The 13,518-nt window shown below is 46.4% G+C and overlaps 1 protein-coding gene across 3 annotated transcripts in view; it reads right to left on the reverse strand.

Moving 5' to 3' along the window:
* LOC115197703 (tumor protein p53-inducible protein 11) overlaps window positions 1–13,518 on the reverse strand; it is a 96,903-nt gene that overhangs the window by 7,474 nt on the left and 75,911 nt on the right. For all 3 annotated transcript variants that reach the window (XM_029759476.1, XM_029759477.1, XM_029759478.1), the window contains exons 2-4: window positions 10,976–11,115; window positions 271–329; window positions 118–166 (exon numbers count right to left, since the gene is read on the reverse strand). In XM_029759476.1, the coding sequence (XP_029615336.1) occupies window positions 118–166; window positions 271–329; window positions 10,976–11,104 (237 nt within the window). In that variant the 5' untranslated portion in view covers window positions 11,105–11,115. The remainder of the gene's footprint in view (window positions 1–117; window positions 167–270; window positions 330–10,975; window positions 11,116–13,518) is intronic.

Genomic DNA, 13,518 nt, shown 5'->3' on the forward strand with positions numbered 1-13,518 from the left:
ATAGTTCTTAAACCGCTCCTATAGGTTTTAAATGGCTTATGTGACTCTCTATACATCAGAATGATCATTGCAGAAGTTTCTGAGCGTGGCTAGAACCCAGGTCATCGAGACACTCACCATCAAGGCCATAACTGTGAAGGCCAACGCAGAGATGATGATCCAGACCCTGTAGAGACAGAGAGAGAGACAGAGAGAGAGACAATGAAAACTGCCATTAAAATGGATTGATCTGACAGTAATATTAGATTCCCAGGTGGTGTGTTCTCTCACCTTAGACCAACTGGCTCTCGCACCTGATACTTTATGTCATTCCCCAGCATCTGGCTGAGCTGAGAGGAGAGAGAGAGGAGGAGAGAGGGGGAGAGAGAGGAGGAGAGAGGGGGAGAGAGAGGAGGAGAGAGGGGGAGAGAGGGGGAGAGAGAGGAGGAGAGAGGAGGAGAGAGGAGGAGAAGAGAGGAGAGAAAAGAGAAAGAGAGAGGAGAGAGAAAGAGAGGAGAGAGGAGAGAGGAGGAGAGAAAAAGAGAGAGAAAGAGAGGAGAGAGGAGGAGAGAGGAGGAGAGAGAGGGGAAGAGAGGAGGAGAGAGGAGGAGAGAGGAAGAGAGAGAAAGAGAGGGGAGGAGAGAGAAAGAGAGAGGAGGAGAGAGAAAGAGAGAGGAGGAGAGAGAAAGAGAGAAAGAGAGAGAAAGAGAGAGGAAGAGAGGGAGAGAGAAAGAGAGAGGAGGAGAGGGAGAGAGAAAGAGAGAGGAGGAGAGAGGGGGAGAGAGGGGGAGAGAGGGGGAGAGAGGGGGAGAGAGGGGGAGAGAGGGGGAGAGAGGAGGAGGAGAAGAGAGGAGAAGAGAGGAGAAGAGAGGAGAAGAGAGGAGAGAGAGACAGAAATAGAAAGAGGGGATCATTAAGACGTTTTCTAATTAGAGCTAGTTATAGGTCTATCAGGGAGGAACCTGAGAGATTATTAAGAGGAAGCAGACACCACATAAAACAACAAAACAAAAACCACACGGAAGCAGATATCCCATTAACAAGGCCTTGGATTAATCACAAACTATATTTAAACAGAAAATCGAATTTAGCACTAATTAGCAATTCTCTCTTCATCACCCATACTGCACACCACCCTGTATGTCAAAGAATGGAGCTTTACATTGTTAGTGCATGGGACAGCGCCGCGCCCCTACCTAACGGGGACAGCGCCACGCCCCTACCTAACGGGGACAGCGCCACGCCCCTACCTAACGGGGCCAGCGCCACGCCCCTACCTAACGGGGCCAGCGCCACGCCCCTACCTAACGGGGCCAGCGCCACGCCCCTACCTAACGGGGCCAGCGCCACGCCCCTACCTAACGGGGACAGCGCCACGCCCCTAACGGGGACAGCGCCACGCCCCTAACGGGGACAGCGCCACGCCCCTAACGGGGACAGCGCCACGCCCCTAACGGGGACAGCGCCACGCCCCTAACGGGGACAGCGCCACGCCCCTAACGGGGACAGCGCCACGCCCCTAACGGGGACAGCGCCACGCCCCTAACGGGGACAGCGCCACGCCCCTAACGGGGATAGCACATCAGATGATTGTTTACTCATAAATTAACTAAATTCTGTGCAGCATTGTGGAACCCAGCATGTCAACACAGATGGTACAACATGCGAGTTCATATCAAACATTCACAGAGCCAATGCCTCATGACTTAATACAGTAACTAACCCTAAATTGAAGACACATGCAGTATACATTTATCCCTGCAATAAGTGGTCTACAACGCTAATAAAATTCACATGATCCTTAAAACCAGACAAATAAAAAAAATCTAACTTTATTAAGTCGCATGCGCCGAATACAACAGGTCTCCAAACCATGCAGTTAAATATTTTTTTTAAATACGAATATAAAAAGTAACAAGTAATAGAAGCCAGCACAAAGCATTATGATGTCATTACTGTGCAAAAATAACTTGACAGCAGATTCATTGCTATTTTATTATTATTATTATTATTCCATAAGATGGTCTATTAGTGTAGAACCCATGATAATTCACTGACATTAATTCATATCATGCTTTAATTGGCAGTAGGAACTGGGCAGGGGCGTGTCTGTGTGTATGTACAGTTGAAGTCAGAAGTTTACATACACTTAGGTTGGAGTCATTAAAACTCGTTTTCCAACCCCTCCACAAATTTCTTGTTAACAAATTATAGTTTTGGCAAGTCGGTTAGGACATCTACTTTGTGCGACAAGTCATTTTTCCAACAATTGTTTAGAGACAGATTATTTCCCTTATAATCCACTGTATCACAATTCCAGTGGGTCAGAAGTTTACATACACTAAGTTCACTGTGCCTTTAAACAGCTTGGAAAATTCCAGAAAATTATGTCATGGCTTTAGAAGCTTCTGATAGGCTAATTGACATCATTTGAGTCAATTTGAGGTGTATCTGTGGATGTATTTCAAGGCCTACCTTCAAACTCAGTGCCTCTTTGCTTGACATCATGGGAAAATCAAAAGAAATCAGCCAAAACCTCAGAAATAACTTTTGTAGACCTCCACAAGTCTGGTTCATCCTTGGGAGCATTTTCCAAATGCCTGAATGTACCACATTCATCTGTATAAACAATAGTATGCAAGTATAAGAGACCACACAGCCGTCATACCACTCAGGAAGGAGACGCATTCTGTCTCCTAGAGATGAACGTACTTCGGTGCGAGAAGTGCAAATCAATCCCAGAACAACAGCAAAGGACCTTGTGAAGATGCTGGAGGAAACGGGTACAAAGTATCTATATCCACAGTTAAACGAGTCCTATATCGACATAACCTGAAAGGCTGCTCAGCAAGGAAGAAGCCACTGCTCCAAAACCGCAATAAAAAAGCCAGACTGCAGTTTACAACTGCACGTGGGGACAAAGATGATACTTTTTGGAGAAATGTCCTCTGGTCTGATGAAACAAATAGAACTGTTTGGCCATAATAACCATCGTTATGTTTGGAGGAAAAAGGGGGATGCTTGCAAGCTGAAGAACACCATCCCAACCGTGAAGCACGGGGGTGGCAGCATCATGTTGTGGGGTGCTTTGCTGCAGGAGGGACTGGTGCACTTCACAAAATAGATGGCATCATGAGGATGGAAAATTATGTGGATATATTGAAGCAACATCTCAAGACATCAGTCAGGAAGTTAAAGCTTGGTCACAAATGGGTCTTCCAAATGGACAATGACCCCAAGCATACTTCCAAAGTTGTGGCAAAATGGCTTAAGGACAACAAAGTCAAGGTATTGGAGTGGCCATCACAAAGCCCTGACCTCAATCCTATAGAAAATGTGTGGGCAGAACTGAAAAAGCATGTGCGAGCAAGGAGGCCTACAAACCTGACTCAGTTACACCAGCTCTGTCAGGAGGAATGGGCAAAAATTCACCCTACTTATTGTGGGAAGCTTGTGGAAGGCTACCCGAAACGTTTGACCCAAGTTAAACAATTTAAAGGCAATGCTACCAAATACTAATTGAGTGTATGTAAACTTCGGACCCACTGGGAATGTGATGAAAGAAATCAAACCTGAAATAAATCATTCCCTCTACTATTATTCTGACATTTCACATTCTTAAAATAAAGTGGTGATCCTAACTGACCTAAAACAGGAGATGTTTACTAGGATTAAATGTCAGGAATTGTGAAAAACTCTTTTTAAATGTGTTTGGCTAAGGTGTATGTAAACTTCCGACTTCAACTGTATGTATGTATGTATGTATGCATGTAAACTCAGCAAAAAAAGAAACGTCCCTTTTTCAGGACCCTGTCTTTCAAAGATAATTCATAAAAATCCAAATGACTTCACAGATCTTCATTGTAAAGGGTTTAAACACTGTTTTCCATGCTTGTTCAATGAACCATAAACAATGAATGAACATGCACCTGTGGAACGGTCATTAAGACACTAACAGCTTTATAGATGGTAGGTAATTAAGGTCACAGTAGAAAGGCCTATGCATTTGAGGTTGTCAGGACAATGAAAACTGCCCAGAACAGGGTTCACTGGTGATTGTCTGAGTCTCTCAAATACGCTCACACACTCTACAGAGACTCTCACACACACACACACTCTCTACAGAGACTCTCACACACACACACACACACACTATACAGAGACTCTCACACACACACACACACTCACTCTACAGAGACTCTCACACACACACTCTCTACAGAGACTTTCACACACACACACACACACACACACACACTCTCTACAGAGACTTTCAAACACACACACACACACACTCTCACACACACACACTCTACAGAGACTCTCACACACACACTCTACAGACACACACACACACACACTCACTCTACAGAGACTCTACAGAGACTCACACACACACACTCTACAGAGACTCTCACACACACACACACACACACACTCTACAGAGACTCTTACACACACACACTCTACAGAGACTCTACAGAGACACACACACACACACACTCTACAGAGACTCTACAGAGACTCTCACACACACACACACACACTCTACAGAGACTCTCACACACACACACACACACTCTACAGAGACTCTTACACACACACTCACACACACACACACACACACTACAGAGACTCTCACACACACACACACTACAGAGACTCTCACACACACACACACTCTACAGAGACTCTCACACACACACACTCTACAGAGACTCACACACACACACTCTACAGAGACTCTCACACACACACACTCTACAGAGACTCTCACACACACACACTCTACAGACACACACACTCTACAGACACACACACACACTCTACAGACACACACACACACACTCTACAGACACACACACACACACTCTACAGACACACACACACTCTACAGACACACACACACTCTACAGACACACACACACTCTACAGACACACACACACACTCTACAGAGACTCTCACACACACACACACACTCTACAGAGACTCTACAGAGACTCTCACACACACACACACTCTACAGAGACTCTACAGAGACTCACACACACACACACTCTACAGAGACTCTACAGAGACTCACACACACACACACTCTACAGAGACTCTACAGAGACTCACACACACACACACACACTCTACAGAGACTCACACACACACACACTCTACAGAGACTCACACACACACACACTCTACAGAGACTCACACACACACACTCTACAGAGACTCACACACACACACTCTACAGAGACTCACACACACACACTCTACAGAGACTCACACACACACACTCTACAGAGACTCACACACACACACTCTACAGAGACTCACACACACACACTCTACAGAGACTCACACACACACACTCTACAGAGACTCACACACACACACTCTACAGAGACTCACACACACACACACACACACACACACACACTCTACAGAGACTCACACACACACACACACACACACACACACACACACACTCTACAGAGACTCACACACACACACACACACACACACACTCTACAGAGACTCACACACACACACACACACACACACACACTCTACAGAGACTCTCACACACACACACACTCTACAGAGACTCATTGAGAGAGAGAGACTCCACGAGAGAGAGCCCCCACCCCTTCTTCTGTGGGGTTAATCGGCGGTTGGCATCCAAAGTTATGGTGAATTGGCACCAGTCCACCCAGCCTCCCGCCTGTTTACCAGAGTCTCAACATAAAAATGGACCAATAGAAGTGTTAAAAAGGGGTTCCTGCAAATGCAGAAATATTTTTTTTAATTTAGCCTTTATTTAACCACGCAAGTCAATTAAGACCAAACTCTTATTTACAATGACTGCCTGGCAAGAAGCAATAGGCCTCCTATGGGGACAGGGGCTGGAATTAACACAGGGGCTGGGATTAAAGGAACGCCCCGAATTGTGGTCCTCAATCACACCCTTCTCGCAATTTCAGGTGGAAACATGTCTGAAATATAACGAACGTCTATAATATTTCAGCTGTTTTAAAAACATTGCTCTGCTATTAGTATTTTTACGGTATGAATGTTGAGCTCAAAAGAAACAAATTGTGTTTACACTGCCCTTCTTAGAGGGGGGGGCAACTGTCAGGCGTCGTGTCAGTGTCGTGCACTACCTCGAGAGGTTGCATTGTTCCGAGACGTGACTTTACATTGCAGTAATGTCTCTCGAGAACTGATAACCTCTCCAGAATCTCTCAGGATTCTCATCAATGAGAATAGACCCCAAGGCGCACGCGCGCACACACACACACACACACACACACACACACAAAATCTAAAAGGAGATGAGAAGGACTGAAGTGGCTTCATGGCCATCTATTATGGGATGTTGATGATGTCCAAAATCACAAAATAACAGGAGGGAGGAAATGGAAATACAAGGAGCCTAAAATTGCAGCGGAAAGAGAAAGATAAGAGAGAGATAAGAGAACCAGAGTGTACAGACGGCCCTGATCTCTACGCTTCAGCCAACACCACTGTATTTCACCGTCTAGTGAAACTGAAGCCCTTTACCCTGCCTGGTTGGCTCTCGCTGTCTGTGGCAGGTTTTGGGGTACTTGGGGAAAAAAAAAAAAAAAAAAAAATCACTGGTCTTAACCTGACTGAGCTGGTAAAAATCTTAAAAAAATAAAAAAACATGCTCTGGAACCATTGTGAAAACCTCCCGCTTTGGACTGGAAGTGTAACTGTGTAATTCATACATGCATAATCTATGAGCAGAATAACAGCATACCTCAATGAGCCAAGAAATTCATAGTTCGAAAGCGACTGCAATTCTGAAAGCTGTGCTGTGGCATTTGGGTCAGCCCCCTAGCAATTAAAGTTCTAGCCAATGAGCTTAAGCCGCCTTGCCATTTGAGTGACAGCTAGCAAGATGCAGAGAGAGCGCGAGAGAGAGAGCAATGACGTGGCGCACATATGTGACTTAGTACACATTTTTCAGGGACCACTTTTGGCTCGTGAGCGCTACTTATAGAACTACAGGCTAAAAAGTATACAAAAGTACATGAGAATCTCTTTTAAAGACAGGCCTGGCTGCACACCAGAATCCCCACCTTAACACAAGCCTAAGCACAGCATACACATGCCTGTGACATCTAACAGTATGACTTTAGAACTGGCTTGAGAAATATATAACAAGAGGAAAAGCAAAGGACTTGCCTGAGGAGGGGAAGAGAAACAGGAGGAGGAGAAACGGGAGGAGAGGAAGAGAAACGGGAGAAACAGGAGGAGGAGAAACAGGAGGAGGAGAAACAGGAGGAGGAGAAACAGGAGAAGGAGAAACAGGAGAAACGGGAGGAAGAGAAACGGGAGGAGGGGGAAGAGAAATGGGAGGAGAAACGGGAGAAGGAGAAACAGGAGAAACGGGAGGAGGGGAAACAGGAGAAACGGGAGGAGAAACGGGAGGAGGGGAAACGGGAGAAACGGGAGGAGGGGAAACAGGGGGAAGAGAAATGGGAGGAGAAACGGGAGGAGAAACGGGACAGGAAAAGGAGGAAATGCACCATGTGAGGAGAGAGGAGCATACGGTAATCTAAACTGTTATGGTCTATCTTTGACACCACTAAGAGACAAAGCCGGGCAGCATTCAGACAGATGGAGTTGAAATCCCACAGCCCTTGAGATCTCTTCAGTCTATTACTATTCTCATTCCCCGCTCCTCATCTCTCAGCCTTGGTAAAAAACACACAACTCAATGACCATCCTAGTACAAAAAAATCACAGGTTGTAACGACGTCATTGTTCAGTTCACTGTGATCCAGTCAGTAGCCTACACTTACATCCTTCTGTATCGGTCTTCATGCTAGAACCATTGCATAGTATTCCCTCCCAGCACCACAGGCGTCAGAAAGAGGGCTTACAGCAGACAAGACAAGATATGGCTCAAGGCCGGGGGGACAATATCACTGGCCTAAGTAATTGTTTGTTTCAGCGCACGGGAAGAGCAGGAAAACAGAAGGGCAGCGGGTAACAGCCGGACGACTTCCCTCCTTTGTTTACAAGGACGAAGTGTGTGTGTGTGTGTGCGCACGTGTCCTGAAACAAAACCTTCCTCCACACCAACCTCCCCGCTCTCTTTTTGTAATATGATTGTGATCTCCCAGGGGTGTTGTTGTCTGAGCGGAGGCTGATGAGGTGCTTACGTCAACTCAACTGAAACAAAAACACCACCATTTCATTTTCTGTGTTTGCTAGTCTAACAAAGCAATTACTTGTAATTCCAATAACATTTTATTTTCTCCTCAGGGGGAGATGGATAATTAACAACTGGCAGACGAGCAAAAAATAGCGTTTAGGAACTAATTCTTCTTTCTTATGAGTCAAATGTTTATATAGCAGTAACTGATCACCCCACTCCTCCTCACACTCCTCTGGCTTCCAGTCAAAGCTCACATTCACTACTGGACCATGGTGCTTACCTACAGAGCAGCAAGAGGAAGTGTCCCCACCTTACCTTGAGGCTATGCTCAAGAGGGTAGCGCCCTCTCAGCCCAGCCAAAGCACTTCTGTTCTGGCAACCCAATGGTGGAACCAACTTCCTCCTGAAGCTAGGACAGCAGAGTCCCTGCCCGTCTTCCCCCCTGAAGCTAGGACAGCAGAGTCCCTGCCCGTCTTCCCCCCTGAAGCTAGGACAGCAGAGTCCCTGGCCGTCTTCCCCCCTGAAGCTAGGACAGCAGAGTCCCCGCCCGTCTTCCCCCCTGAAGCTAGGACAGCAGAGTCCCCGCCCCGTCTTCCCCCCTGAAGCTAGGACAGCAGAGTCCCCGCCCCGTCTTCCCCCCTGAAGCTAGGACAGCAGAGTCCCCGCCCCGTCTTCCCCCCTGAAGCTAGGACAGCAGAGTCCCCGCCCCGTCTTCCCCCCTGAAGCTAGGACAGCAGAGTCCCTATCCATCTTCCCCCTGAAGCTAGAACAGCAGAGTCCCCGCCCCGTCTTCCCCCCTGAAGCTAGGACAGCAGAGTCCCCGCCCCGTCTTCCCCCCTGAAGCTAGGACAGCAGAGTCCCTGTCCATCTTCCCCCTGAAGCTAGGACAGCAGAGTCCCTGTCCATCTTCCCCCTGAAGCTAGGACAGAAGAGTCCCTTGCCCGTCTTCTGAAAACATCTGAAACCCTACACCTCTTCAAAGAGTATCTTAAATAATCCCACAGCACACCTCCCCCCCAAAATAATGATTGTAGCAGTAGCTTTGGCTAGTCTGTACAGTATTAGTGTTGTGTATCCAATTGAACGGCTCAGACACGAGGCCTTTGTGTCAGGGATTCCAGACAACCACGGATTATAAAAAGGGAAAAGCCAGCCACAACGGACACCGACGCCTCGCCCCCGGAAAAGTTAAACACCTTCGCCCGCTTTGAGGAAAACAGCATGGAGCCGCCGACGCAGGCCCCCACCACTTCATAAGGACTGTGTGCTCTCGTTCTCCATGGCGGACGTGAGTAAGTCATTTAAGCGTGTTAACCCTCGCCGGCCCAGACGGCATCCCAAGCCGGGTCCTCAGAGCATGTGAAGACCAGCTGGCTGGAGTGTTAACGAACATATTCAATCTCTCTATATCCCAGTCTGTTGTCCCCACTTGTATCAAGATGTCCTCTACTGTTCATGTAACGTAGACAGTGAAGATGACTGGAACTAAATGATTATCGCCCCGTAGCACTCACTTCTGAACATCATGAAGTGCTTTGAGAGACTAGTCAAGGATCATATCACCTCTACCTTACCTGACACCCTAGACCCGCCCCAATTCATATACCGCTATCACTGTACACTGCCCTCTCTCACCTGGACAAGATAAATACCTATGTAAGAATGCTGTTAAATCGACCTCGTCCTAATATACAGTACCAGTCAAAAGTTGACACACCTACTCATTCAAGGGTTTTTCCTTTATTTTTACTATTTTCTACATTGTAGATTAATAGTGAAGACATCAAAACTATGAAATAACACATATGGAATCATGTAGTAACCAAAAATAAATTCTATATTTGAAATTCTTCAAAGTAGCCACCCTTTGCCTTGATGACAGCTTTACACACTCTTGGCATCGTGTGTCTCCAGTAGAACTGAGTGACTGTGTTATGTACCTCCAATATCTGTCTCCCTCACTAAGCATCTGTGTGACTGAGTAAGTGAGTGAGAGAGGCAGGGAGGGAGAGGGCAAGGGAAGAGTCAGGGGCGAGCGAGAGGGCAAGGGAAGAGTCAGGGGCGAGCGAGAGGGCAAGGGAAGAGTCAGGGGCGAGCGAGAGGGCAAGGGAAGAGTCAGGGGCGAGCGAGAGGGCAAGGGAAGAGTCAGGGGCGAGCGAGAGGGCAAGGGAAGAGTCAGGGGCGAGCGAGAGGGCAAGGGAAGAGTCAGGGGCGAGCGAGAGGGCAAGGGAAGAGTCAGGGGCGAGCGAGAGGGCAAGGGAAGAGTCAGGGGTGAGACAGGATCTCAGAGGACTGAGCATCTCAGCAGGCAGGCAGAAGGTCTACTACTGATCAACATTCACTGGATTGTAACAGGGGATTACAGTAAACACAATAGAACAAAGTGAGAGGTGGGCCAATGTATTGACTGTCAAGGCAATACGAAGGACAGAGAGTGATGACATGTTATCATTCAGTGCATTGTGCTGCAATAAGCAAGTCATCAAGAAACCGATATTACTCAAGACGTGGAAGCACTATAGATCATCTTAAAATTAACATAATGGTTTATTAGGAATGATTACCTTCACAATAGCATGCCAGTGTGATTGAGCTGTCACGTTGCATGATGGGTAATAATCTATGAACTCAGTTAAAAGAGATTCGGTATCTCCATTCTATCCACTTACACACTACTTCTAATGGATTCAACAATGTAGAATCTTTCTCCAGTCAAATGGGCACCAAGCCCATGATTGGTTCACCATGATGGACAATGAGCAAACACACACACCTTTTCTGTATATTTAGGATATAAAAATGATACAGACCTTTGACCTGTGCACCTCTCCATCGTCGTCCTCGCCGCCGACCCCCAGTATCTTCCTGGTCTTCAGCCGGCTCACCAGATCTGACTGACTGTGTTTCTTCATTAGAGGAGGATGTGGCTTAGAGGCCATGGCACAATAACCTGGAGCGAGAGAGACCGAGAGAGAGACACGTTTAGCAACTACGGAGTGAATACAAAGCTCTTAGGTTGCATAGTCCTTCGATGCAGAACAATCCTGTGAAAAATCAAGAAAGGTAGAAAGGGAGAGGGTGGAGAGATGGAGATGTACACCCCGTTACGGCCAGACTGTATTAATAACACTACCATAGGGGGAGTACAGCATCTCATGCACGCCACTACTATGTAACATTAGGTAGGACTACTGTGGGTTATCCACTGCAGACACAGGCAGTCCCGACCCTGTAAGTCAAATGTCTTCCACAGATCTGACTTTCCCTTTCCCTCCTGAGCAACCAGTAAACATTTCCCGTTTCGAGTTTCTTTTTCACATCCTCCACATCCATTTTGCAGTCACGTGTTACGGTGTTCGGAGTTTGTTATAACCAACTTATTGATGTGATTAGGATAGGCTATAGGTCAGGCCCTATTGGTCACATGCATGCGATGCTTACATGTTTAACGTAAAGAGAGCAAGGGTTGAGGGAAAATTTAATGTTTTTCGTAAACAAATTAGGAATTTCGGTAACAGAACTTTTCGGGTCAGAAACAAGAAAGAAACTAAATGGCTGAAATGATGTCGCAGCTTCAGCACAGACAGCACAACAAACCCTTGCTGTAGTAGGGAGGAGAGAGAGCGCCATTGTTCGCCAGTCACACAGGCACTCGCTGTAATTGTTTTTAACAGTGTGACCATCGTGCGGAGTAATTTGGGTGTCTTAATTATTTAATCAAACAGTGTGCTTAAAGTATCAGACAAGCGCATATGTAGTTGATTTTACGCAAACACACGTAGGGTGTGTGTTTATATATGGAAAGATACGTTTAAAAATTTCAACTAGGGATGCACGATATGGATATCAGACAATATCAGCTAAAAATACCAGCATCATCCCGATGTCTAGTTTAACGCCGATGTGCAAAACAAATGTCAAAGCTGACGTACCTACGTTATATTAGGTATGCACCTCGTCTACCTACGTTATATAGGTATGTACCTCGTCTACCTACGTTATATAGGTATACACATGATGTAATGTCAAAGCTGACGTGCATACCTATATAACGTAGGTAGACGAGGTACATACCTATATAACGTAGGTAGACGAGGTACATACCTATATAACGTCGGTCGATGGCGTAATGACGCCACAAAAAAAATACAGCGCTACACAGAAAAATACAGCACACTTCCACAACTAAAGTTGAAGTCGAACCGTCATCTGAATGGCAAGACAATCGCAGCGAGACGACAACAAAAACTAAAAAGGTGAAATCGATTAATGCCAAGATAATGGAATTCATTGCCCTTGACAATCAACCGTTCTCTGTTGTGGATGATGTTGGCTTTCTCTGACTGGTCGATCCCCGGTACACACTATTTTTCAGATGTTGCCCTACCGGAGTTACACAGTATTGTTGAAACTCACATCCACGAGCTTCACGACTGACATTTGGACCAGTGATGTCAGCCCCATGAGCATGCCGAGTCTGACAGCACAGTGGGTCTACGAGGATTTTGTACTGAGGAAAGCCGTATTGCATGCTCAAGAATGTGCTGGTTCTCATACCGCTGCTGCCATTTCAAAACACTCCTAGCTCTATTCGAACAACTGACCGGAGAAATAAGCTGAACTGCCTCAGACGCAGGGTATTGCATCATGGCATTGATACGTCTGCTCAACAAAACTGCCAACAGACCGTGGGGTTAAAACGGACAAAAGTAAACGAGGATGTGAACAAGCGATTCAGTGGCATTCTCTCTGAGCCTCTTTACTATGTCGTACCTAGCGTCAAGCATGGTGGCAAGGACAGCTACTTCGATGCAGACAAGAGGACAGAGCCGAGACTTCACTGCTTGATGAAATCTCCCTCTCCCTCTCCCTGCGGGCTTGTGTCAGACCACTCCACTTAGGCCAGCCTGCACACAATGGTGTGTATATATCCTGAAGTATAGTCCTCACTCCACACACACCTGACAGGTTAACCTGCATCACTTGACATGAATCAGCATTAACTCCTTTCAACTGAGAGTCTTGACAGTATGGTGACCAAAGCAACACACTTCTCTTTCTCCCCCAATATCCACAGCCTGGGTAACAGTCTGTGCTAACATTCCCACTCCTTGACATGCCAAACATGTTTAGCATATGACAAATTACGGAGCGTAATATCAGCACAAAACAGGTCTGGAACAAATCTCCACTCATTTATCAGTGTCTTAATAATGCAGTTTGTCTCACTAGGAAGCCTCAAGTCTCCCACTAGTTTCCACACTCAACAGTAATCTATATACAATAATCAGAAGTCTGCCAGTCTAACGGTGGATTTATACCTTAGACTTAATGAATTTCACAGTCACTTTAG

Source organism: Salmo trutta, chromosome 7 (assembly GCF_901001165.1).
Source record: "Salmo trutta chromosome 7, fSalTru1.1, whole genome shotgun sequence".
In the NCBI taxonomy this organism is placed as follows: domain Eukaryota; kingdom Metazoa; phylum Chordata; class Actinopteri; order Salmoniformes; family Salmonidae; genus Salmo; species Salmo trutta.